Source organism: Abrus precatorius, unplaced genomic scaffold, assembly GCF_003935025.1.
Source record: "Abrus precatorius isolate BTA unplaced genomic scaffold, Abrus_2018 Scaffold11, whole genome shotgun sequence".
Taxonomy (NCBI): Eukaryota; Viridiplantae; Streptophyta; class Magnoliopsida; order Fabales; family Fabaceae; genus Abrus; species Abrus precatorius.
The window spans coordinates 15,082,643-15,108,529 of record NW_020874303.1 but is presented as its reverse complement, the minus strand read 5'-3'; the positions used below and the strand labels follow the sequence as shown (position 1 = coordinate 15,108,529).

Here is a 25,887-nt window from a genome sequence, read left to right as displayed (position 1 = left end):
TCCTTAATTTGTGACCTAGGCCAATGGCAGTTAGTTTTGTGTTTGTTTGAGTTTTAAGTCCCGTTTAATAAACAAAAAATAAAATTATGCAAAGATTAAAAGATAATTTAAACTTGATACATTAAATAGTCATTTATTTCAATAAGAGAGTTAATATTGTATAAATCGATAAAGATAAAATTTAAAATAAATTTTTATATAAATATACAATTTTTTATTTGTAAAAATTAAATTAAAAAAAAGTCATTAAACTTTCAAAAACTTATTGGTAAATTTTGTCGTGAAAAAAGCCGTTGAGGCTGAGTCCCTTAATTAAACAACGGCAATTTTGATCTGGTAGGTAGTAAATACAAGGGATTATTTATTCTTCACACGTGTCTGCGAACCATAGGGTTCTTCGTTAAGTCTCTCACGCTGCGTTGCACCTGATCCCATGACTAGAGTGGACTGGACTTTTTCTTTTCTGTGTTTGGTCTTCGAGAAAGTGAAAATCAAAATTTTCCCATAATTTTTCCCGAGAAACCCTAACCATCCGAATGTGCTATCGTAGCTGCATTCTTGCACTCCAATGACGCGTCGGTGTTGTCGGATTCCGTGATATCACTGGCGATTAAGGTCCAATCTTCATCAATCCGTTGTTGTATTGTAGGTATTGATTTCTTCTTTGATTTTTAGAATTTGAACTGACATTTTCTTCTCATCTTTTTGTGATAAAGGAAATTTACATTCTTTTGTAACCACATTTTTTGCTTTTTGTTTTTGTATTTTGTTTTTAATGTGTTCCTTTACTACAGTGCAGTAGAACTTGTGTTCTTGAAAGTGTATAAAATTGATCTTTGCTGAACTGGCATTTTTGCTTGATGTCATTGTGAATGAAGTATAGGCATTTGTTAGGACTAGAATGAGTGAATGTGGTGAAAGTAGATGGAGTAGCAGTCTGGACAAATTGTGGTTTGAGTTTTTGCAAGAATGACTTGACTTTTATGTAGACAATGTATGGTTTCAGAAGACATAATGAAGAATATGTAGGTGGCTTGAAGGAGGCATTTGGCATAACTTCATTTTGGAAATTCAGCTTAAAGTGTTTGGCGTAAGTTTTCAAATTGCTTTCCTATTAATCTTTTTTTTTTTTTTCTGGGATTTGGTTGTCCATGACGTGGTCTGTTTACGTCATTTTTCCTCCATGGGATTATCAATTTCCCATCTTCTGCAGCCAATTCTGTTTTCAAATAAAATGTCCATCTGTGTGTTCTTCAGTGCTCTTTTCTTGCTGTGGATTCTTGCGGGTGTGCGTTAAACCAACAATTTTATAGAGCAGTTTTCTCAGCTACCTTAGTAATTTTGTGAACCAATGCTGAAGTTTGTGGCTGAAAAGGTTGTTTTTGGTTGATTATTACAGCATTTAGAGAGGACTTGCTCATTGGAGAAAACCATCACAGGTGAAGCTCTGACTGTTCATGTTGGACTTGTAGAGCTCGGTTTGCTAGCTCTTTCAAAGTCATGTGAGCAAAAGTATACAGAGAGGAGGATAAGATATCATCTCTAGACTAGAAAATTCTAGACATAACTAGGAATTGGGGGAGAAAAGCACAATCATTAAGTAAGGATGCTCTTTTTTTCTTCATATACCAATGAAACAACCTAGAGAAACACTCCTACTGCATCAGTAAATGTAGCCCCATGCAATAACAAGTTTTGGGGCAAACAGACAATCTTAAAGCTGCACACATTCCACTCCAATTAAATGCACCTAAGGATGCATAACATACATACTTCCGCTTAAAGCAAGAATTACTGTGAACAAGTAAGACTTTCTTCTGGATGTCAAAGTTTATTCTGACACTTCTGCATGTTTTACAAATTTGTCCTCACTATTTCAAAGTTATTTTCTGTATTTTCCCCCCATAATTTTGCACTTGAAAGCAACTTTATTCTACACTGTTCAAGAAACTCTTCTTTCAATTTAATTGTTTTTAACACATTCTACTCATAAGCAATTCTTCACTAATGAACTCACCTTAAAAGTCAGGAACTGGATAAACCCCACTGTGGTTTTGTAATTATTGATCGATATTACATTATTCATCTACTACTTGTTTCTTTGGCAGATCCTTCCTTACACTTTTCTTATGTAAAACTTTTATTAAATTCTTGGTTCCTACTATATTCAAGTAATGGAGCACTATGATATGCAAAGACAAAGAAGGGATACGAAAAACAAAGGAAGGAATGTTGTGTGGTCAATTGCGATGGATAAGTGTCTAATTGAAGCCCTGGCAGTTCAGGCAAAAAGTGGAAACAAAATTGACAAATGTTTCAATGAAAATGCCTACACAGCAGCCTGTGTGGCTGTAAACACTCGCTTCAACTTGAATTTGAATAGTCAGAAAGTTATCAACCGGTTGAAAACAATTAAGAAGAGGTATAAAGTAATAGGAGATATGCTAAGTCAGGATGGTTTCTGGTGGAACCCAAATTCAAAGATGATAGAGTGTGACAGTGATGAGCTCTGGAAGAAATACGTTGCGGTATGTAATGTTTCATTTTCTCCATTCTTGGATGTGTATGAATTTATGTAAAATACCTATTCTGTTGTTCTTTGATTCAATGAATAGGCAAATCCTGATGCAAGAGGACTTCGTGGAAAGCAGATAGAGATGTATGATGAACTTAAAATTGTTTGTGGAAATTATCAAGCCCCAAGTCGTTGGGCTAGGATGAAGAGGGGAAGCCATCTAATGAACACGAAGAATTGCGGGGATGAATCAGCCTCCTTTGCTTCTCCCAGTTCAGAAGACATGAGTGAGACAGATGGAACTGAATCATATACTGGACCTCCAGAATTTGGCCAGATGCCAGATGGTTTTCAAGAGCCTCCTGTGGGCCAGCCTGTAAGACAACTTCCAAAACGGTCTCGTGGCTCAGATGGTCTTCAGGATGCTTTAATGACTGTAGCATCAAGCCTCCGACGTTTGGCTGATGCTATGGAGCAAAGCAAGTCCTCAGTTGATGCAAGTGAGCTATTACAGGCTGTGATGGAGATAGATGGATTGGAAGAGGGTAAACAGATGTATGCTTTTGAATATTTGAATGCTGATCCTGTTAAAGCCAGAGCCTTCCTCACATATAATGCTAGAATGAGAAAGATATACCTGTTTAGACAGTTTTCGTGGTGGAGATGAGGGTGATCATGTCTTGAAAGTTTTTGGTGTATAGATTATCTGGGGACCATGTTTCACAGATGTTTTCCTTTTGTTTGAGAAATTTTTTATCAATGTGTTGCAAGGATAATTGAATGTATAGACTGAAACTGTGATAAGAAATAGCCATGTACAGGAGACGTTAGAAAAATCCTCTCCCAAATATTCAAATGATAAAAAATTGTCATTGACGTAACAAATTAAGAATTACAGCCTTGGTTTTATTAATTTAATATGACACCATTTGATAGAATCAATTAATTCACCAATAATCCCCGCAAGAACAGCTTCCATTCTTAAAATGATGAAACCTTCGTAAATCGCGCACTATAATTTCCCTCCCTGTAACTAGTGAAATGTACTTAGTGGCATCATGGCAATCTTCACAAACTCGTAGATTCTTCCTAACGTGTATTGTTGTGCCAGGGCTTGTATTCAGAAGTCCAAAAGCAATAGCAAGTTTCTCACTATGGCTACTGAGCAATTGTTCCTTCACATCTTCTTCTACATCATGAATTGAATTGGTGTCAGGCACATAACCTGCAGCCCTGATCTCATCTCCAAGAGTCTGAAGAAAAGCATAGATTCTTTTGGATTGAGGATGACTTGCACTTCCAGAGTAGAACGTATGAACCTCATTTCTCAACTCCACCAAACTGCTCCCCGGAGTTTTGGGGAGCCCCTTCTTCTCCATGGCTGTCCTCACCATAGCAACTTTGTCCCACATTGAAGTAGAGGCATACATATTGGCAAGCAACACATGATACCCTCCCTCATCTGGGTCTAACTCAAATAATTTGGCTGCAGCCTTCTCTCCCAATTCTACATTTTTGTGGATTTTGCAAGCACCTAGCATTGCACCTAGAACAGAAATCCCAGGTTTGACAGGCATTTGTTGGATGAAATTCCAAGCATCGTGTAGCTGGCCAGCGCGACCAAGGAGATCAACCATGGCACTATAGTGATCCATAGAATGCTCCAAGCCATAATCTTTCTTCATACTATTGAAGTAGAAGAGCCCCTCTTCCACTAAACCTGAGTGACTACAAGCTGAGATAACAGATAAAAATGTTGTATCATTTGGCATGATGGCTTCCTTCTTCATTTCATTGAAGAGATCCAGAGCTTCTTTTCCAAGGCCATGTGTCCCATATCCATCTATCATTGCATTCCATGTTATCAGACGTCTTTCTTGCATCATGTCAAAAAGCTTTCTTGCAGTTTTGATGGCTCCACATTTTGCATACATGTCAACAAGAGCAGTGGAAACAAATGCATTCTTGTCCATATAAGTTCTTATAGCAAGTCCATGAATCCACTTGGCCTGGCGGTTGACTGAGAAATCTGCAAGAGCAGAAATTACACCCACTAATGTAAAGCAATCAAGCTTAATGCCTTGAGATTGCATTATACAGAATAGATTTAAAGCCTCCCTTACACACCCATTTTGTGCATATCCTAATATCATGGCATTCCATGTGACATTTGTTTTCTCCTTCAAATTACCAAATATTGAGGCTGCTATATCAACTCTCTTACACTTAGAATACATGGATATTAAAGAGTTCATAACAGAGACATCAAAATCAAGTTTCAGCTGTTCAACCAATTTATGAATAAATCTCCCTCGTTCCAGATCACCTAAGTTAGCACAAGCAAGTAAAGCTCCCATGACAGCAACACGCGTGGGTTTCTCCCCTTGATCCAACATCTTCAAAAACGTTGCAAAAGCTTCTTCAGATTCACCATTTTGTGCATAACCATCAATCATGGTATTCCATGAAACAGCACGCTTACAACTTATTCCCGTAAAAACCAACCTCGCAGTCTGTGCAGACCCACATTTGAAGTACATGTCCAAAAGCGCATTTGCAACATTAACTAGAGATTCAAATCCTGATCTAAAAGCATAACCATGAATAGACCTTCCAATTCTCAAAGCCTTGATATCCGCCACAGCAGGTAAAACACTGACCAACGTGACTGAATCAGGCCTTTGGCCAGCTTCCTGCATCTGCAAAACCAATTGCAAAGCTCTCTTAGCAAATCCATTTTGTGCATACCCTGCAACCAACGTAGTCCAAGAAACCAAATCCTTCTGGGGCATTCTCTCGAACATCTGATATGCATCTTCAATCTGCCTACACTTGGCATATAAATTCATAACAGCAGTCATGGCAAACAAATTGGACTGAAACCCATTAGTTATCATCTGGCCATGAATCTCTCTACCCCTTTTGAGGTCCAAATTCTCTCCACACAATTGCAACAAGCAAGCATAACCACCCACAAAGGGTCTAATACCATCAAACATCATCGTACAGAAAAAGGACAAGGCCTCATCTAAATTTGAGTTTTTTGCATACCCTTTGAGCATAATTTGGTAAAGCGTGTTAAGCTTTTGCTCAACACGTTCAAAAACACGAACTGCTTCACTGATGCTACCATATTTGCAGAACAAGGTGATAAGCTTGGTCTGAAATAGGTGTTCATTGTAGAAGCCATTTTTTATGATAAGGGGAAGGATTTGATAAAGCTCTTTGGTGGAAGTACAATTTTGTAACAGTATAGCTGAAGGGTGCCTATGGACACGGGTATGAATTGACTCAATTGAGATTCTTTGGTAGAGAGAGGTGGTGGTCGTTGTTTTGGAGTTTGAGTTTGTGTTTGGGTTGCACAGAAAGAGTGAAGGATATACAGCAACAAGCTGCAACCTCATTCTAAATAGATCAGTCTCACCTTGATTTGGAAGAAATAATTCCAAATCCTGCAAATTTTTATATCTGCAATTACAAATCTTACTATTTACCAAATAAAAAAATATTAAATATATATTTTAAATATTTTCAAGTTAATATATATATATATAATATTTGTATTCTATTTTTTATATTTTAATAATTTTCTTTTCTGTATTTTATTGTCATTTTATAAAATCAACCAATAATTTTTTTATTTTAACAATTAATTTGTATTTAGTAAAAAATAATAAAAGCAAGACATTAACTAATATAATAAATTTATAGTATAATTAAAAATTAAATATTATTTTATAAAATTAAAAATATCAATAATTTTTCATTTTTATGTAAAACTTGAAACGTAAAAAAAAATTATAAAGTAATAAAAAATTATTTAAGAAAAATATGTTAAAGGATTAAAAAATCCATTCGAGCTGGTTGATGTGTACATATTTATAGTTTAGCATTATTTATTCATTTATTTATTTTGTTCAATATTACAGTTAGCATTTTAAGTGTCAGCTACGACTGGAGCATTGCAACACAGCCGATGAAGTGGTTGATCCAACATATATTTGTCCAAAGCCCAAATCTTTCCTTGTATATATTTTCTTCTTGAAAAATGATCAGTTAACACCCTTAAAATAGAGTGTGAAATGGATGGAAAAGAGAAAAAAAGTGCACTTGGTTGATGATATGATAGAAAGAGAGAGAACAATGGAAAATAATTGCAAGAGTGTGAGTGAAATAATATATTTATTCATTTTTCCTTTTCAAGCTTTAATATTATGTCAAATTATCATAAAGAATGACAAGTTAATGAACAATTGTAAACTTGGGTTTAAATAAACTTAATTTTGCAAATTAATTTTGCTTAAAAGTCAGTTTAAATTAATATAATTTATGTTTGAAAATCTTTCTCTTAAAAATAAGTTTGAAATAAAATGAAGTATAAATTTTTTTAATTCAATAAAAAACCTACAATTTATCATATCTACTCAAATGTGAGTTTAGAGCCAAAATCAATTTTGATTCAAACCAATCAAACATATTAGCACGATAATCAAAATGCATTTGCATCTATTCAACATCATATGAAGATGCAAAGCATAATTCTAAACCAGCCCTTAGTTGGGAGTCAAAAGAAATTCTTATTTCCCAATTTTATAAGTTTATAACATTATTTTTCTCTAATCTTTTTGAACACATTTTCCTTCTCTTATTCCTTGTCCTCAGTTCCATTAATGCCATTTATTTTTCCTCAGTTATCACTAATCTACTGTTGTGGCCACCTACCTGCCATTTGTAGGGCTTCTCTATTTGAAAATTGGAGGTTATATGGTTTACATTCTTTTTTGTTTCTATGTTATGGAAGGATCTATCATTTGTTGTCTGGTTTTGTGAGTCATTCTCATCTCCATAATTGATCCAAATAATGGCATTCATCTAGGGAAGTAAACTTAATGAGTATATCCATTGAGGGGACTCAATTAACTCTCAAGCTACTGGCCCTCACCAAAGGAACCATTACAGAATGAAGACAACACAGGTATCTATTGATTCACCAGTAATCCCCACAAGAACAGCTTCCATTCTTAAAATGATGGAACCTTCGTAAATCGCGCACTATAATTTCCCTCCCTGTCGCTAGTGAAATGTACTTAGTGGCATCATGGCAATCACCACAAACTCTTAGATTCTTCCTAATGTGTATTGTTGTACCAGGCTTTGTATTTAGAAGTCCAAAAGCAATGGCAAGCCTCTCACTATGGCTACTAAGCAATTGTTCCTTCACGTCTTCTTCTACGTCGTGAATTGAATTGGTGTCAGGCACATAACCTGCAGCCTTGATCTTATCTCCAAGAGTCTCAAGAAAAGCATAGATTCTTTTGGATTGAGGATGATTAGTACTTCCTGAGTAGAATGTGTGAACTTCATTTCTCAACTCCACCAAACTGCACCCTGGAGTTTTCTGGATCCTGTTCTTCTCCATCGCTGCTCTCACCTTAGCAACTTTGTCCCACATTGAAGCAGAGGCATAAATGTTCGCGAGCAATACATGATACCCACCATCATCTGGGTCTAACTCAAATAGTTTGTCTGCAGCCTTTTCTCCCAATTCTACATTTTTATGGATTTTGCAAGCACCTAGCATTGCACCTAAAACCGTTATTCCTGGTTTGATGGGCATCTGTTGGATGAAATTCCAAGCATCATCTAGCTTGCCGGCGCGACCAAGGAGATCAACTATGGCACCATAGTGATCCATTGCAGGCTCCAAGCCGTAAATTTTTTTCATGGTTTCGAAGTAATAGAGGCCCTCTTCCACTAAACCTGAGTGACTACAAGCTGAGATAACAGACAGAAATGTTATACCATTGGGCTTAATAGTACTCTTTTGCATTTCATTGAAGAGATACAGAGCTTCTTTTCCAAGGCCATGTGTCCCATATCCATCTATCATTGCATTCCATGTTATCACATGTCGTTCTTGCATCATGTCAAAAAGCTTTCTTGCTGTTTGAACGGCTCCGCACTTTGCATACATGTCAACAAGAGCTGTAGCAACAAAGACATTCTTGTCCATCAAAGTTCTTACAGCAAGTCCATGAATCCACTTAGCCTGGCGGGTAACTGATAAATCTGCAAGAGCTGTAGCTACACTCACTAATGTAAAGGAATCAGGTTTAATGTCTTGAGATTTCATCATACAGAATAGATTTAAAGCTTCATTTACACAGCCATTCTGTGCATAACCTAATATCATGGCATTCCATGTTACGATTGTTTTCTTTGTCAAATTATTAAATACTGAGGCAGCAATATCAACTCTCTTACACTTTGAATACATGGATATTAAAGAATTCATAGCTGACACATCGAAACTGAGTTTCTGCTTATCCAACAATTTGTGAACAAATCTCCCTCTTTCAATATCACCTAAATTAGCACAAGCATGTAAAGCTGCCATCATACTAACATTTGTCGGTTCCACCCCTTCATCCAGCATCTTCAAAAATGTTGCAAACGCTTCTTCAGATTCACCATTTTGTGCATAACCATCAATCATCGTATTCCACGAAACAACATTCTTACTACTCATTCCGTTAAAAACCAACCTTGCAGTCCTCACAGACCCACATTTGAAGTACATATCCAGAAGTGCTGTTGCAACATTAACCAGAAATTCCAATCCTAATCTGAAAGCATAACCATGAATAGACCTTCCGTTTCTCAAAGCCTTGACATCTGCCACAGCCGGCAAAACGCTGACCAATGTGATTGAATCTGGCTTTTGGCCAGCTTCCTGCATCTGTAAAACCAACTGCACAGCCCTCCTGGCAAAGCCATTCTGCGCATACCCCGCAACCAACGTATTCCAAGAAACCAAGTCCTTCTTCGGCATTCTCTCAAACATCTTATACGCATCTTCAATCTGCCTACACTTAGCATACAAGTTCATAACAGCAGTCATGGCAAACAAATTGGACTCAAACCCATTAATTATCATCTGTCCATGAATCTCTCTACCCCTTTTGAGGTCCAAATTCTCACCACACAGCTGCAACAAGTAAGTGAAATCATACACCACAGGCCTAACCTCATCACACTTCATCCTATGGTAAAAGCCCAAGGCATCACCTAAAGTTGAGTTTTTTGCATACCCTTTGAGCATGGTGTGGTAAAGAACATCAAGCTTGTGCTCAACAGGCTCAAAAACACGTGCTGCCTCACTGATGCTGCCATATTTGCAGAACAAGCTGATAAGCTTGGTCTGAAACAAGTGCTCATTGTAGAAACCGTTTTTAATGATAAAGGGAAGGATTTGATGAAGCTCTTTCATTGAAGTGCAGAGTTCTAAGAGAATAGCTGAAGGATGTCTATAGACATGGGAAGGGATGAAGATTCTTTGGTAGAGAGGGGTTGTTGTTGGCGTTGTGGTTTTGGTGTTTGTGATTGTCTTGTTGGGAATGGGTGCAGAATGCAGAGTTAGGAGCTGTGAGCTCATTCTTCTTCGATCTCTCTCACCTACGACTCAATCGAAAGGCATCAGGTTCTTTGGACTAATAGATTCATAATATTCAAATATATAGTATCTACGTTAAAAAGAAATCTAAATTCAGTTTATTGCGATATTTAAAATCATAATTTTTATTGTCTTTTTTAATTTTAGACAAGTATTCTAAAGATCACTACGAAATTTTTCTGTACCAACATGCACGGTAAATATCACACATTTCCTTATTTTTATGAATATTTTTATTTTTATATGTTATTCTTATTTTATATTTAACTATAAAAAAAAATACACACGTTTCATAATCTATTTGTAACACAATACTTTTAGCTCTCATCTTTAAAGATCTTTGTGTATGAAAAACGATAAAATATAAATAAATAAGAAACTATATATTTATTAGCAATTAAGTATAAGGTTAATGTTTAAGTAATAAAACTGTATTAGCACAAGTTTTAATTTGAGTGAGGTCTTGGCTCTATGTTTTAGCAACAATTGAATTCGGTGGATTTCAAATCTAAAAGCCTATAATTGAAGTAACATGTGTATGGATTTTTTTTATTATTATTACTCTTTTGCAATTTCAAATGGTTTAAGAGAGGAACTCACATGGATGAGATTTGAGATTAAGAGGGTGAGGGAGAGGGAGAGAATATAAGAATTTTGATAAAATTAGATGTCTACTTTTTTTTTTCTTAAGCAATTTTAGATTTGTTTAAGTAAATTTAAAATTATTATTTAAGTGAAAAATAGTTTAAAGACTGAAGATTAGGTTAAACAAATTTATAAATAACTAAATTTTGGAACAAATGAATTTCAAACCACCATGTCAAGCCAATGAGGTTTAAGAAGGAGAGTTTGAACACTTATGCACAAATTTAGATCTCATTTTTGTTTGCTAATTAACTTGCTCTAATCACTCACACATCATATGTGCCTACACCTTCGGCTTACCTCATATACAACATCATGGAAGGGATAACAGTGGACATTGTTACTATGATGTCTAACGAGATTCACTTGTTTGTGATGTTTAACTCCTTCCCTTATGCAGTTGCAATAAAACTCTTAAGGATTCCCATATTAATCATTGTTCTTTGTGAAGCTCAAGGTGTTCACATACCAAACAAATGGAAGCCAATCATCAAGCTTATACACACTTACACCAACAGATGATGGCTAACCATTGAGCTTACACACACCTGAATGAATTATTCTACTACTCACCCTACACCTACATGAAGGAGACATTTTCACATTCTCATGACCTGTACCTGAAGAATTTGTAGCACGTGTCATCTCCTGAAGACACCCCTCCCTGCCTGAATGAGCCTAACCAATATGAAAAGGATGAAAGATATTATGAAGAAGAAGGAGAGGCTAATCATGATAATGATGATGGGGGCCATAATAACAAGAGGTGAGAGAAAAGACACAAAAGGATAAGCTTGATCAAGAGCAATATGGTCTAGAGGGAAGTAGCACATTGAGGAGGATTAACTTGTAAATGATGTGAATGAAGAAGCACCGTGAAGGCTTTTTGTTTTATTTCATGTTTTATTTTATTTTATTTTTTTCGTTTGACATTGTATTTTGTTTGAAGGACCTCTTAACATTTGAACTTAATTATGCAATTTCTATATATAATATATGTCTCACTTTCTAAATGTTTAATTTGTGAAACATTTCCTTTAGTTGTTTGTTGTGTTTGAATTTTAATTTTTTACAACATAGGAACCATCTTTTGCATTTTTCATTTAAGTAAAACATAATTTGCTTAAGTAGAAGACATTTCGCTTAAGCTAGTTAGTCTTCGCTTAAGCAAAATAGACTATCATGGTAAGATTGCTCTTTGTCCGATTTTTACTTAAGCAAATGTCATTTTGCTTAAGTTATTTAAGCGTCACTTAAGCGATTTTAAATTCCTGAGAGCGTGTGTTTTGTGTCCAATTTTCACTTAAGAAATTTAGATTTCGCATAAGTGATTCCTATTTTGCTTAAGCAAGCCTACTCTCGCTTAAGCCATAATCAATGTCCTCATTTTGTGGTTTCTATTGAATCTTCACTCCATGTAGTGAATACTCGCTTAAGTAATTTATGGCTTGCTTAATCAAAATTTATTTGTTCCAAGATTTAGTCACTTATAAATTTGCTTAAGCTAATTATCACTCTCACTTAAGCAATAATTTCAAAATTCACTTAAGCAAGTTCAAAATCGCTTAAGCAAATAAAGAACTAGATGTTCAATTCCCGTGTAAACTAGAGAGGATCTGAATCTTATATGATATTGCTAAGATTTAAAAGTAAAGAATTACAAAGGGAAAGACTCATAAAGCTATGGTTAAGGATAAGGTTATAATTGATCACTTTCTTCACATATAGTGATCACACGCAAGCCTTTTTAAAGGAATGAAGTTGTACGTGGCTACTATTCTCACAGAAAGTGATTACTTTGAGTGCACATGGCTACTTTCAGCACATAAAGTGATCACTACAGAGTGTTGTCAGGAAAATTACCCTGCGCGTGGTTACTTTCTACATAAACAGTAACCACGCCAGAAGAGTAGAAATTTTGTAAAAAGCTAGAAACTTAGTCTTTTGGGGTCTTTTCTCATTTTTTTCATTTCTACACTTTTGGAGAGTTAGAGAGGAAGATTGAGGATGACTTCCAAGCTCTAGACCTTGAGGAATCAAGCTAGGGATTGAATTTATGAACCCTTAAACTATTGAGCAAAGTCTAAGATGTCAAACTTTTCTAGACTACCTATGTTAGAGACAATTCATGTGTAAATAAGACGTGTAGGAATATTCCTTCAAGAATAGAGATACTTCAACTCCCTAGTTTTGCAGTTATAGTGTTAGAAGTGGGAAGAATGAAGCCAAGTTACAAAGAAAAGCAATATTCGAAAATGGTTAAAAGTATCAAATAGGAAACGATGGAGACAAGAGTTCGTATTATTGGTCGTTGTGCTACCAGGGGACCAAGAGACAAGGAACTATATAAGAAACAAAGGATAGAAAATAAAGATCTTTTCCCTTGAAGTATAGGTACTTCAAAGGTTCTATAACCCTCCCTAGAGAGAAGAGTAAAGGAACTTCATTAGGGGCTTCTTCTAAACAAGGTGTTCCTACAAGTGTGCTTCCTAAACTTACAAACTTAAAGCACAACACAGAGACGAAGGACGAAATGACTTCGTGATTTATGAACACTTCAAGGCATAAGAAAGCGTGTTCAGATGAGTATTCCTCGATATGCTTGATTGAAGGAATAACGCTCAGACGAAATTAAGAGAGCATTCTAGCAAATGAGAACTCATAGGCGATATTTGGCTTGGAGGGCTTTCAAGCGCACTTTACTTTAGTACAGGCATTCTACGCCTTGAAAAAGAGGTTGTAGTTATCCTGGACATAACTTGCATCTTGAAGCATTAATCAACTCCCTTATAAGAAGGAGACATGTATAAAGATAATAGTAGACTCATTCTCCCAGAAAAGTACCCATTATGCTTAACTGGTTCACTTTTATGAGTCAAGCATCCATAGTTCCCATTCATACGCACTTCATAAGTTTACAAAATACAACCTTTATGTAATTATTGATCTTGAAACATTTGGTGACTCTACTGGAGAAGTACACTTGAAAATGGAAGGAGCTTAGGCACAATAACCTATGATAAGGCTGAGGATGGCGTCATTCAATTTGGATGACTTATTGCATAACAAAGGGTGAACACAAAATCTACTAGGCAAAATGGATGAAGGAGCATTGAATAATAATATCAGTGAAAACTTTAAAAAAAATTAAAGCACAAAGTTCACTCTCATTAAGTCATGCTCTTTTAGAACAAGCCAAGCGTTTAGTTTAAGCTAAAGAGAGTTAAGAAACTGCTAAATAATGTTTGCTCGAAAGAACTAACCCACAAAGAAAACTACTCGTTATCTAGGAAGAATACCCAAAGGTTTAGAGTACTGTTCATGACATAATGACTAAACATGTTGTAACATCCTCGTTTTTGCTAAACGATTAATTTATTAATATAGTTCTAAGTTAATATATAGTTTTTGATTTTTTGGAAAAAATTGGGATAGAATTAGCATGAGATGCTTTAGACAAAATTGTTAGGTATATTTTTAAGAAATTTTTGGTAATTTTTAATTTTAAAATTTTTAAGTTTCAAAAAGTGTCAATTTGTATTGGTTAAAATTGTTGTATAATGCTAAAAATAACATTTTATTTTAAAAAAATAACAATAATAATAATAAAAATTATAAAAATTTATATTTTATTTATAAATATTATTTGGAATATAAAAATAATTTTTTTGTAATTAATGAGCATTTTTGGATTTTCTGGTTAATTTTATGTAAATTAGTTATATGCTCAAGCAGAAATTGCGTGTAAAAATTTTGGACACCAACTAAAGGATCAATAGTGTCAAAAATTATTTTATAATTATGTTTAATATATTCCATGATTATTTTTAAATTTTGGGATTTTTATCTAATTATTTCAATTAATTATTAAAAAATTAGTGAAAATTCTAATATTATATTATTATTTTTACTATTTAAGATAAGATCAATTCATCAATTCATCCAATTCACTCTTGGCTGCCGTAAGTGCTCTTCTTCTCCTTCCAAAAGCTTTGAAACTTCTTTGGCTCTAATCTTTTGATTTTCCAAGTAAGTTCATTAAATTTTTTTAATATTCCATCTATTTTCATCATTTTGAACATTTTTAACCGATTAATTTTTTTATTTTCTTCCTCTTTTGGGTGCTGGAACAGTGGCATGAGGGTGAGATTTTGTCCAAAAATTTTGTTTCTAAATTATGTTTTAATTAGCTTAATCTTTCTATATTTTATAATAAATAATTTTGGTGCTTTTTGTTTTGTTAAAAATACATTTGGGGGTTTAAAACCCTTGGTCTAGAGGTGCTGTCCCAAGAGTGTTATGAAGGGAAAATAATTATTTTTAATCACCTTTAGGCTTATAGTATTCCATTTACATCATAGAAAACAATTGTAAGACCCGTAAGCCATTTTTGCGAAGATTAGAAAATGATAGTTTCAACTCACTAGTAGTGGGTTGGGTGATTAATGTCTCTTAACATTGATCATGATTATGTGTGATTATTTGGTTAAGATCGTGGTTTGAGAAGTGGTGGAAAGAAGTCGTTGGTGAGAAAAAAATCGGTATACACTTCAAGGTAAGGGGGGACATATCTATTTTCACGGGTATAGTAGAAAAATGTTGAGAAATGGGTGTTTTATTCTTTGCTATATATATATGAATTATTTGAAGGAATTTATAATTATTTCCATACTTAGTGTACAATTGTTTGATATTCCTTTTTGAAATTGATTTTATGTGTGATGATGTTTCTATGATAATTGTTTGTTGAATTCAGTATAAATAATTGATTACCTAAAATACTTGAGGAATGAACTATCATTCATGTGGAGTGAACATATAGAAGGTCTGTTGAAAGTTGAAAAGAATTGGAGAATTGCAAAATAAAGATATTAAAAAAAAATCTTCTTTTAATTTCAAGTGGTTTGATCAAAATTTATTTAATAGTTTTTATATATTTAAAATATACCTATATACATATTTAAATAATTTAAAGGATTTTAATTCATTTTAAAGAATTTTTTTAAATGGGTATTTTGAAATGTGGTGATAATTGGAATAAGGTATTTGATAGCCATTGAAATGAAAGAAAAGTTGTGAAATGTGGTGGTAGTGAGGCTCTGTTTAAAATTCGAAGTGTATTGAAATTTTCTGGCTGTTTTGCAGAGAGAAGAAAATTTAGAAATATCTGAATTATAGAGGAAACTCTGCCGGATTGTCGGTAAAATTTTGAAATATATGTTGTTGATTAAAAAGAAATGTTTAATACCTAATTAAAAGACTGAAATTAGGTTCATGCATCCTAAGCATGTAATGATGATGGTGTTGGATGGGAAGTATACGAAATCTAGGGGAGACTCCAGGTTAGTCTTGGGGATAGTTGGGTGTGATTGAGCCGGGCAAAGGCCAGGGCTCGCAACCCTGTGCTGTCGGTTCTCATTGCAAAACTGGACTATCCTGACAGAACCCGATGGATTATCAGAATCAGTTGAGCTATATCTTTGAAACTATCTAATGAGATGGTTATGACCAAGAATGATTGGTGACAGTGAACTCCTGATCCTTCCCAGAAAGAAAGAAAGAGAAAAAAAGAAAAAGAAAATGGTTTGGGCCCACATGCATGTGTCAGTATAGCAATTAACTAGGTGATGCACAGAATCATACATGGCATGTACATTGTGTGTTGAGTTGTTGCTAATTGCTATAATGATTGCAAATATCTTGACGTGTTTTCTACTGTACTTTGGTTGAAATGGGTTTGTCTCACCCTTTTAGCATATATGTGTGTTGTATGTGAATATGTTTAGTAGGTGAGGACACAAATAGCCTGACCACCATACCAGTTCAGCGTCACAGTCAGATAGGATCCTGAAAGAAGATGGGCGCACGATTGGGAACGACAACAGTCCACCCATACTGGCACTATTACCTTTTTGTTAGATAGAAATGGAACAGGCCCACGGGCATACCCCATCCCCATCAGGGTACCCATGAGACTCACTTTTCCATTTACTCCTAGAGTACTGTTAACTTTTGGAGGAAATGGTATTTTTGATAATCATGGGTCTAGGGGAAAAGCTTGTGAGGTCATTTTTGTTGTTGTTGTCTCTGATATCGTGACCCCACTTTATTTTGTATGTAAATCAGCTATGTGTATATGTTTATATGATTGGATGACTGTATATTTTGACAGATGATTGCTATATACGTATTTGGATAACTGATGCAGATGGTGTATTTAGTTTCTATTAATGTGAACAAATGTAAACTCATACATGTGGCTTTCTTACTGCTTGGATTATTTTAATATTATATTTATATTGATGGCATAATAAGTAGTAAGGGTGTCACACATGTCACCTCAGTTTGGACCACAACATGGAGTTATAGTAAAAAAGGACGAAGTAAAACTTGCTAATAAGTTAGAAACACTCGCTATGAGGCCTACTAGTGACTTTAAACTTAAACAACTTTATGGAAAACTCTACAATGACGCGTTGATTATTGAACAATAATGACCAAATAATGAGAAGAAGGTCAAAGAGTCAAAAGATGCAATGCAAGTTGTTACATCAGACCTTTATGGTTCTAAATATGCATAAATAAGTTTTCTAAGGAGCGCTTATGAAAGAGAAAATGAGATAAAATAAAATAAATAAACATAGAATCTAGATAAGTTTCTCTTTCATGTTTATGATATTAAGACACACTTATTCATTGCCTTATGATATGGATTAAATACTAATAAAAAAGAGAGAGGGAGAGGCAGAAGTGCATAAAAAAGAAGAAAAGAAAGCACATTCTCGCAAATAGTGATATTACAAGAGTTTGTCTTTACTTTTGTTAAATTCATGATTTGAAATATGAATAGTGTGTTACTAACTCTAGAATAAGTTTTAAAAAGATTTGACTTGTGTGTTAGGGACATAGTCATTTTTATGTGAAATAGTAAAAGTTTCACAATCTCCAAAGTAAGCTTTTAAAGCTTTTGCTTTTGTTTAGCTCAAAAAGAAAATTTTGACAAAGCTATCGACAACTTTTGCATAAAGATTGTGTCCATTTTTCGATAGCTCCCTTATAAAGTGGGTCACAAGAATGAGCATGGATCACAAATAAAAAATAAATAATAAAAAAATACTGATTCATTATGAATGGACACATAAAAACAAGGCCATTCTCTGTCCATAATTGTGGACCTCAAATATTTTTTCCATAGGACTCTGCCAATACCTACTCTTTCTTCTTCACCAACTTTTACTTTGCTTGGCAGTATTGTATTTAGCAAGATTCTTAAGCCATTTTATCATATGACTAAGGTGTGACATGTGTGCACCTTATGCTAAATAGAGGTTAGTGAATGACATATATACTATAATCATGAACAACAAAAGTCAATATTGGAGAAAACATTTCAAATATGACATATAAACATATTAACATTTTGTGAGGATATGATAGGTGTTGAAGTTGTTACACATGGTTAAAAAGTAATTAATTTTATTGTCACATGACAATAGCAAGAGATTACTTAAATTTTTATAATTATAATGATGATGATGATAATAATAATAATAATAATAATAATAATAATAATAATATCTTCTCCACTTTTGCGAGGGTTTTCTAAAGCCCCTTAAAACTTAAACATTGTTTAATTGTCAAAACATTATGTATTGAAGATTAAGTGTGAGGAAATAGCAATGTTCCATCACAAATTTGAAGTCACTAAAAATAATTTTCTCAAGATTCCTGATACACTTAGAAAAATGTCAAAAATGAATCCTAAATACATGTATTGAATAAGGACTTGAGATTGGACAATTTGCAAGTTTTTGGATTTGATTATGATTACACGTTGCCATATTATGTTTATGATTACTCAAAAATGGGCCAAATAAATGCTACTTTGGTAGATGCAAGCTAAGCCAAAGGAGAATATGTGACATGACACACAACATGTTGGTCGTGATCAAGATCAATTACTTATTGGTTCGATAAATTGCTTCCTCTTTAGTGAGAGGAATGATTAAACAATATTAGTCATGATCTTCGCAAAAGGTGATTGTCTTATCTAAGAGGAACTTGATGATACTTTATAAAATATTAAATATTATCAAGTCCCTTATCAAATGATGAGTATTGAAAAGTACAAAGTTATGCTAGACAAAGGCCTTTATTGACATAATTATTTTGAGTTTCCATCCTTTGTGCCTCTTAGTAATAAATGAATCTACAAATTCTAGAAATGGAAACAAGGATGATGACCCAAAAATGTCAACAACATAGAGCTAATACCTACCATTACTAATGTAAGATTCCAAAAATTTTCTTACGAAAAAATTGTCAAGCTCTTCTAGTACATAAAGGACATCTTCCTAAGTAATTAAGTGGTAGTAAAGAAAGCGCTACTTATTAAGCAAGTAAAGAAATACTAGAAATATATACATTAGTGTTATAACTACACATGTGCAAAGTATATACCTTAACATCTTAAATTTAAGTACTCAATCTTGACAACTTGTTATATTTTTTCAAAGAAATGACAATATGAGTTGCACGCATAATAGATAGCAATACTATTGAGTAATATGCATAAATAGTGCATTTATTTGATAAATATGTGTGCTTCCTAAAAGTGATAAAGTATTGCTCCTTTTAGGCACTAATTCTTTTAAACATGTCAACTATAAGGACTAAAGTGTAATTGAACAATGATATTATTATTAAAGCTACTTTTCTAATATTACTTCTATCATGTGTAAAATGACTCTCTTACGTGAGATTAATTTCTTGATTGATCACTTTTAGTACCTAATAAAAGATATTAATATTTTGGTATTTGGAAAGAGTGAAGTAGGACACTTTCCAAAACACATTTAGTACCTTGCTCTCCTCAACTAATAAAAGTGTGTGCGTAGTATTTGAAAAAGTGCAAAGTTAGGCATTAATCCAAAAACATACGTAGAACATAGCTACCTTATGCATGAAGGTCCATGTAGCCATTAGAAAGTGCAAAAGTAGGTACTAATCCAATAACGTACCAAAAACATGGCTACCTTATGTATAAAAGTTTTCATGTAGTATTTAGAAAGTGTAAAGGTAGGCATTACTCCAAAAGCATAACCAAAACATGGCTACCTTATATATGAAAGCGTGCACGTAATATTTGGGAAGTGAAAAGTTAAGTGTCATTCCAAAGGCATACCTAGAATGTGACTAGCTTGTGTATAATGCAAATAATATTTAGAAAACACAGTGTAAGCGCATGACACATCTAAAACAAGACTATTCCACATGTGTAAAAGCAAATAAGTAAACCATGATAAATGAACAGTAATACATATTGCAAAAATAAATAAGTGCTAGGCAAAGTAATTGTCTTTAACTAGTAATAGCATGTAGTTGTTTAAGAAAAGTCAACATTGGAGTACAATCATTCAAAAGAACACCAACAAAACAAACAAGCAAAGAAGCAACTCTAAAGAAAAAAAGATTGATGTAACACAAATTGGGCCACAACCATCTCATCAAGCTAGGAAGCAAGCTTGCTCAACTTGTCCTCTGCTTGGGCTAACATTGAGCAAGCCAAACTTAGTTGAGTAATTAGAACAGAAATCTTGATAGTCACCTAATGCACTTATTGTAACTATTTATCCTTCAAGGCAATAAGACACATCGTTTCTTGCTTTGACAGAATAGGTTGAACAAGTTTCAAATATAAGGAATCAAGCCATAAACCTTTGAAACCAAGATTCTAGAAGGTGTCCAAATAATCAAATAACTTATCCTTGAAGACACTAAGCCAATCAAGAGTGGAGCAAACCTGAAAAATGCTTGAGATTAGTTATGAGATAACATACATCCATGAACATTCATATGTAACATAATTCATTCATATTCATACATAACATGCATTCATAATAAGCATTATATAACATTCATGTATAATAATATTTGTATAAAAAAACTTTTGTAAGACACGCTCATAAAAGCTATTGCCAAGGACACTTTGTCCTCAGGAGCGAGATTCAAGACTCAAATGATTTTGAATGTGAGTGCTTGTTGCAGGAACCTTTTTGCCCTTCGAGAAGTATGAGAACTTTTCATATTTAAGAAATAAAAGAGGCTATAAAACAATAAAATTAATGCACTTGGGGTGTAAGAGAACAAATGAATGTACTTGGGATCTAATGTTGGAAATATAATAAAATGCTAGAGGTAAAAATGGAAACTAGGAGAAATATAGTAAGATAGTAGTATGAGTAAAAGGATTTGAAAGGAGACATGATTGGAAAAGGACAGATCACATGGTAAGGGTAGCATGGGCCTAAAAGTGCTTCCACTGGAGGAAGGAGATGATCATGGAGCGAACCACAAGCTCTTAGGAAGACACTGCAAGAATAGAATGCCTAAGAAACCAAAGAAGCTATTGTAGTAGAGTGAACCCTTAAATTATTGAGCAAAGATTAAGATGCCAAACATGTCTAGACAACTAGTATTGAAAGTAATTTATATGTAGACAAGACATATACGAATACTCCTTCGAGAATAGACAATCGCTTCAAATTTATGGTTTTATAGCTATGGTGTCTAGAAGCAGGAAGAATGAAACAAAGTGACAAAGAGAAGTAATATCCAGAAGTGGTTAAAGGCTTTAGATAGGAAACGATAGAGACAAAGCTCATTATTATTGGTCAATGTGCTACTTAAGGATTGATAAATCCTAATTTTATTATGCTTTTAAGTAATTTTTTGTGTTATTTTTTATTAAAAAAAAGGTAATTTGGAAGGTGAAAATTGCACAAAAATATATAAATATTCAATAAAGTCAATTTTTGTCTTTAGTAACTCAAATTGTGTGAATTTAATAGAATTCTGATATAATTTTGTTGATTGAACTAGTTTTGCGGGATATTCTAAGCTAAGAGTATTGAGGATAAGGATTCAAGAAGAGAAAATAAAAGAAAGTGACAAATCTGGACAAAAAAAAAGTGAAGAATCCAAAGTCGTATATTAGGAGTGATCACTATTGGCACATAAAGTGACAACTTTGAGGTTAATCTAGTAGTGAAGAATGAAAGTGTTCACTATTTCTGTATAAAGTAAACACTAAAGAACAACAACCTTATTCAGGAGGAAGAATAAAATTGTTCACTATTTGTGCATAAAGTGACAGCTTTTGAGTGTATTCAGTAAAATATGGTGAAAGTGTTCACTATTTCTGCATAAAGTGAATACTTCAAAGCTTATTACCAGGAAAAGAGTTGCACGTGATCACTACTCGCACACAAAGTGATTACACAGAGTTGTGCATGGTTACTTTCTACACACAAAGTGATCACTACATAGAGCTATGACTTGAAGGGAGTTGCGCGTATTCACTCTATACACTCATAGTGAACACGCGCAGGCTAAATTCTAGAAAAACACCATAAAGTGATCACTATATTCACTAATAAAAACACCATAAAGTGATCACTATATTCACTAATAGTGATTACTTCAGAAAGGGAATGTTACAGAAAGTCTTCTATGTGATCACTTTATGAATGTAGAGTTATTTTTGGCCAAAAAGGAAAAAAAATTATAAATACAAACTTAGTTAGAGATTTGAAATCTTTTGTCATTTTTTCATTTCTACACCTTAGGAGAGTTAGAGAGGGAGATTGGAGATTACTTCCAAGCTCTGAACCTTGAGGAATCAAGCTAGGGATTGGATTTATGAAGAAATTCTACAAGTCCTCTTCTTCTACTCTTTCTTTTTCTTTTTCTTTTAAGAATATATCTTTTTGTTAGGGATTGATGGATCCGATTGTGATATTGTAAATTGATTATGGATCTGGATTCTAAGATCTTGATTGTATTGAACATTTAATTATATTCTTAATGCAATTCTTGGATTAGCTATTCAATTGAATTGAACTTAGAAGATTTTCATCAATGAAAGTTGAGTTAATTTCTCATATATAAATTAAATGTCAAGGTTATTGATATATTAGGGATAAGCATTCATGATCTTGTGATCTGTTAATTTCTAATGCCTAATGCAATGTTTGATTGATTTACACCTAAGGAATTAAGGTAGTTAATTGAATATTAGGATTAATGAGTCAAGGAATTGAACTTTGATTAATTTAGTGAAATTAATCATCAATCAATTAAGGAACTTAGAGTTCAAATCTCATTCAGTTTTATAATTGATAAAGAGGTGAAATCATTCCTAACTCTATTCACATATCATCTTATTTCTGAACTTTACACTTTGTTATACTATTACTTTCCAATTTTCTGCACTTTATTACTTTTGTCTTCAAATGTTCAAATTCCAAATTTTGTTTAGCTCAACTAATTATTGATTTGTGAAGTGATAATTGAAAGAACTAATCCTTGAAGACGATATTTGGGACTCAAATGAATTAGAAAATTATTTTATAACTTACTACAACAATACTAATACACTTGCTAGTTAGTGCTCTCTCAACTTGTGATAGGGACCAAGGCAGAAGGAACCATAGAAGGAATAAAGGATAAAAAATAGATATCTTTTTCCCCTTAAAGTTTTAGTACTTCAAAGGTTCTATAACTCTTTCTAGAGAGTAGAGGAGAAAAATGGAGGAACTTCATAGGAAGCTTCTTCTAAAATAGGTCTTCCCACAAGTGCGCTTCCTAAGCTTATTGGCCTAGAGCATGAAACAAAGAGGAAGGATGGAATTACTTCATAATTTATAAACATTGCAAGGTATAAAGAAGTGTGTTCAGATGAACGTTCCTCGATATGCCTGAGCAAAGGTATGATGATCAGTGAAATTGAGAGAGTGCTAGCTCTAGAGATTAGGAAATCATGGGTAATATTTGGCTTAAAGGAATTTCAAGCACATTTTACTCTAGTAGGTACATTTTACATCTTGAAATGGAGATAATGGTTGTCTCTCAGTGTACTGTTCGGTGGGCAAGTGTACCTATCGAGAAGTAATAAAGAGTTCTTAAATTAAGTTCCCGAATTATCATCTTATAAGGATTGTTTTTCAATTACTAAGAGTTTCCTAATTCAATTGTTTGAGCTTCAAAGATATGAGATTAATTAAAACAATAATTTATAAAATCAATTATAGAACTAAGAACAAGGAATACAATGCAGGTTTTGGTTGAACTTATCAGAGAAAAACCTAGGGCATATGGGTTTTCTCATTCAATCGTTTATGTTATTTTTTTGTTTAATTTTAAGTTTGATTTCCTTATGATTACCAATCATTCATACAATTACTATTAATACCAAAAGGTCATGTAATATTAATATTATTTTTCTCTAAACTAACATCCTCAATGGTCATGCAAGATATTAATTCAAGAAAGCATAAAACACTTATGAACTTGTTAATTTAATAACAACTGAAAGAGAAAGATTAGTTTGGTCCACCTAATCTTTTGTCTTGTTTTATCCTATAGATCTATTAACTAATCAAGGTACAGTCGTTCAACGATATAATTAATTAGGATTATACAATTATGCCCAATAGCATTAAAACTAATCACGGACGGAAACTTAATTTAGATTCAAACATCAAAATCCTATAAATTCATGAAAAAGTATTTTCATAACCCTAGCTATGGACTTAGTTACTCATGTTAAAGATAAAAACTAAAATAATAATAAATAAAGCCATAGAGAAAAGCAAACTAGAATGAGATGGGTTCTCAGTCTTCAAGTACGGTCGCTCGAAACTCTAAGTCCTACAAAGAGTATATCAGAGATCATGTGCAAGAGAGACAAGATGAAATGTGTATCGAAGAGCAAAAAACAAAATATAAAACTGGATGTTTGGGGCCTCTCTTTTATTGGGTTTGAAAACTCTAAAAGCTCTTCATAATTTGACTTCCTGCAGATAAACACAATCATGCTTAAACTTGGTACATAGGCGTGCTGGTCAATATGCACGATCGTGTATGTGTTCATAGCACTCCGTTCTTGATGATAGGGTCTAGGTTTGATGACTGCTGCGAAACTCTATTTTCCAACCAATTTAGGCCCAAAACACATCTTAAACCATTTGTGATCTTTTTAAGTTAAACTGCACAATATACAAATAAATCAATGTAAAATTCTAATAAAATAAAGGTCAAATATCAATATATACGTTGTAAAAGAGAGTATAATTACAGACTTATCATGTACCTTGCATCTCAAGGCATCAGTCAACCCTTTTATAAGACGAAAACATGTCTAAAGATGGAGGTAGACTCATTTCCCTAAAATAGCACTAATTATGCTTACTTAATTCACTTCTACAAGTTGAGCGTCTATGATTTTTTTATTATTGTGTATTTTATAAATTTATGAAAGTAACACGCATGAAACTGTTGATCTTGAAACATTGTCTAAAATTAAAATGTAAGCTAAATTTTCTTATCAAAATTTTTGAAGCCATAATGCGTTAGTTTAACTATATGTCATGAGGGGTGTTGATTTGTTTCCTTTTTTTACTTCTCTAAAATATGAAAAGTTTTAATTTTTTATTGGAGTGTTGCTAAACAACATTTGTAAGAACAATTTATAAAAACTTAATAAATAATTTTTTACTAAAAATTATATTAAGGATACATTATAAATTATGATATGGATAAATTAATAATACTTTTTAATATAAAAATATTTTAAATTCTTAAGACATTAGTTAACATTCATTGTTAATTACTATTAGGGGTTTTATTTTGTTTATTGTTGAATATCGTTAGCAGCATATCATTTATCTTTTCTCTAGTATATTCTTCATGATTAAATGAATTATGTAACAAAACCTTATTGGAGTAATGAGACAATGGCTTTACTAGGAGAAAATTGCAATTGGGACTCATTGATGTGGTAGTAGCACTTTGTGTAGTGAAACTAAAAAAAAACCAAAAGAAAAAAATTCCATGTAATAATAAAAATCCTCTGCAATTTCAAGGTATTACAATACCCTAATTGTATGATGGTTAAACTGAGGTTTTTCGATAGAAATATAGCTGTACATAATATTATATCACTGTTTGGGATAAGGAAAAATTTCTAAGTTAAAAAATCATCTTGAATGAAACTACATCTCAACAAGTTTTAAAGGTCAAGAAGGGGACAAAGATAAGTCTGAACATAAAAGAATATTAGAAGATTATCTAAGATCTTTGGTTTTAATTAAAAGGGACATATTTCGAGCTATTTTAGGAGATTTTTGTCACATTGTTGATTTTTCTCTAAACTGCTTGAAAGACAAGAAAATATTCTAAGACCACAAAACTAAAGGCTTTTTTCGAGAAGTTT

At 33.2% G+C, this 25,887-nt stretch overlaps 2 protein-coding genes and 1 pseudogene across 5 annotated transcripts; 1 reads left to right on the top strand and 2 right to left on the bottom strand.

The window, feature by feature from the left end:
• Window positions 1-509: 509 nt before the first annotated feature.
• LOC113855215 (L10-interacting MYB domain-containing protein) lies at window positions 510-3,200 on the top strand. Of its 4 annotated transcripts, none has more exons than XM_027486755.1 (4): window positions 510-649; window positions 990-1,090; window positions 2,173-2,528; window positions 2,616-3,200. In XM_027486755.1, the coding sequence occupies exons 3-4, from the start codon at window positions 2,175-2,177 to the stop codon at window positions 3,180-3,182; spliced, it is 921 nt and encodes a 306-aa protein (XP_027342556.1). In that variant the 5' UTR covers window positions 510-649; window positions 990-1,090; window positions 2,173-2,174; the 3' UTR covers window positions 3,183-3,200. The 4 variants fall into 4 exon arrangements, with proteins under 4 accessions (XP_027342556.1, XP_027342554.1, XP_027342557.1 ...); XM_027486753.1 differs by having other exon boundaries at window positions 800-1,090; XM_027486754.1 differs by having other exon boundaries at window positions 635-649; window positions 795-1,090.
• LOC113855669 lies at window positions 2,249-7,387 on the bottom strand (annotated as a pseudogene).
• Window positions 7,083-9,996, bottom strand: LOC113854734 (pentatricopeptide repeat-containing protein At1g11290, chloroplastic-like). The gene has a single exon (XM_027485922.1). It carries the CDS (start codon window positions 9,948-9,950, stop codon window positions 7,503-7,505), a length of 2,448 nt encoding a protein of 815 aa, XP_027341723.1. The 5' UTR covers window positions 9,951-9,996; the 3' UTR covers window positions 7,083-7,502.
• Window positions 9,997-25,887: the final 15,891 nt, after the last annotated feature.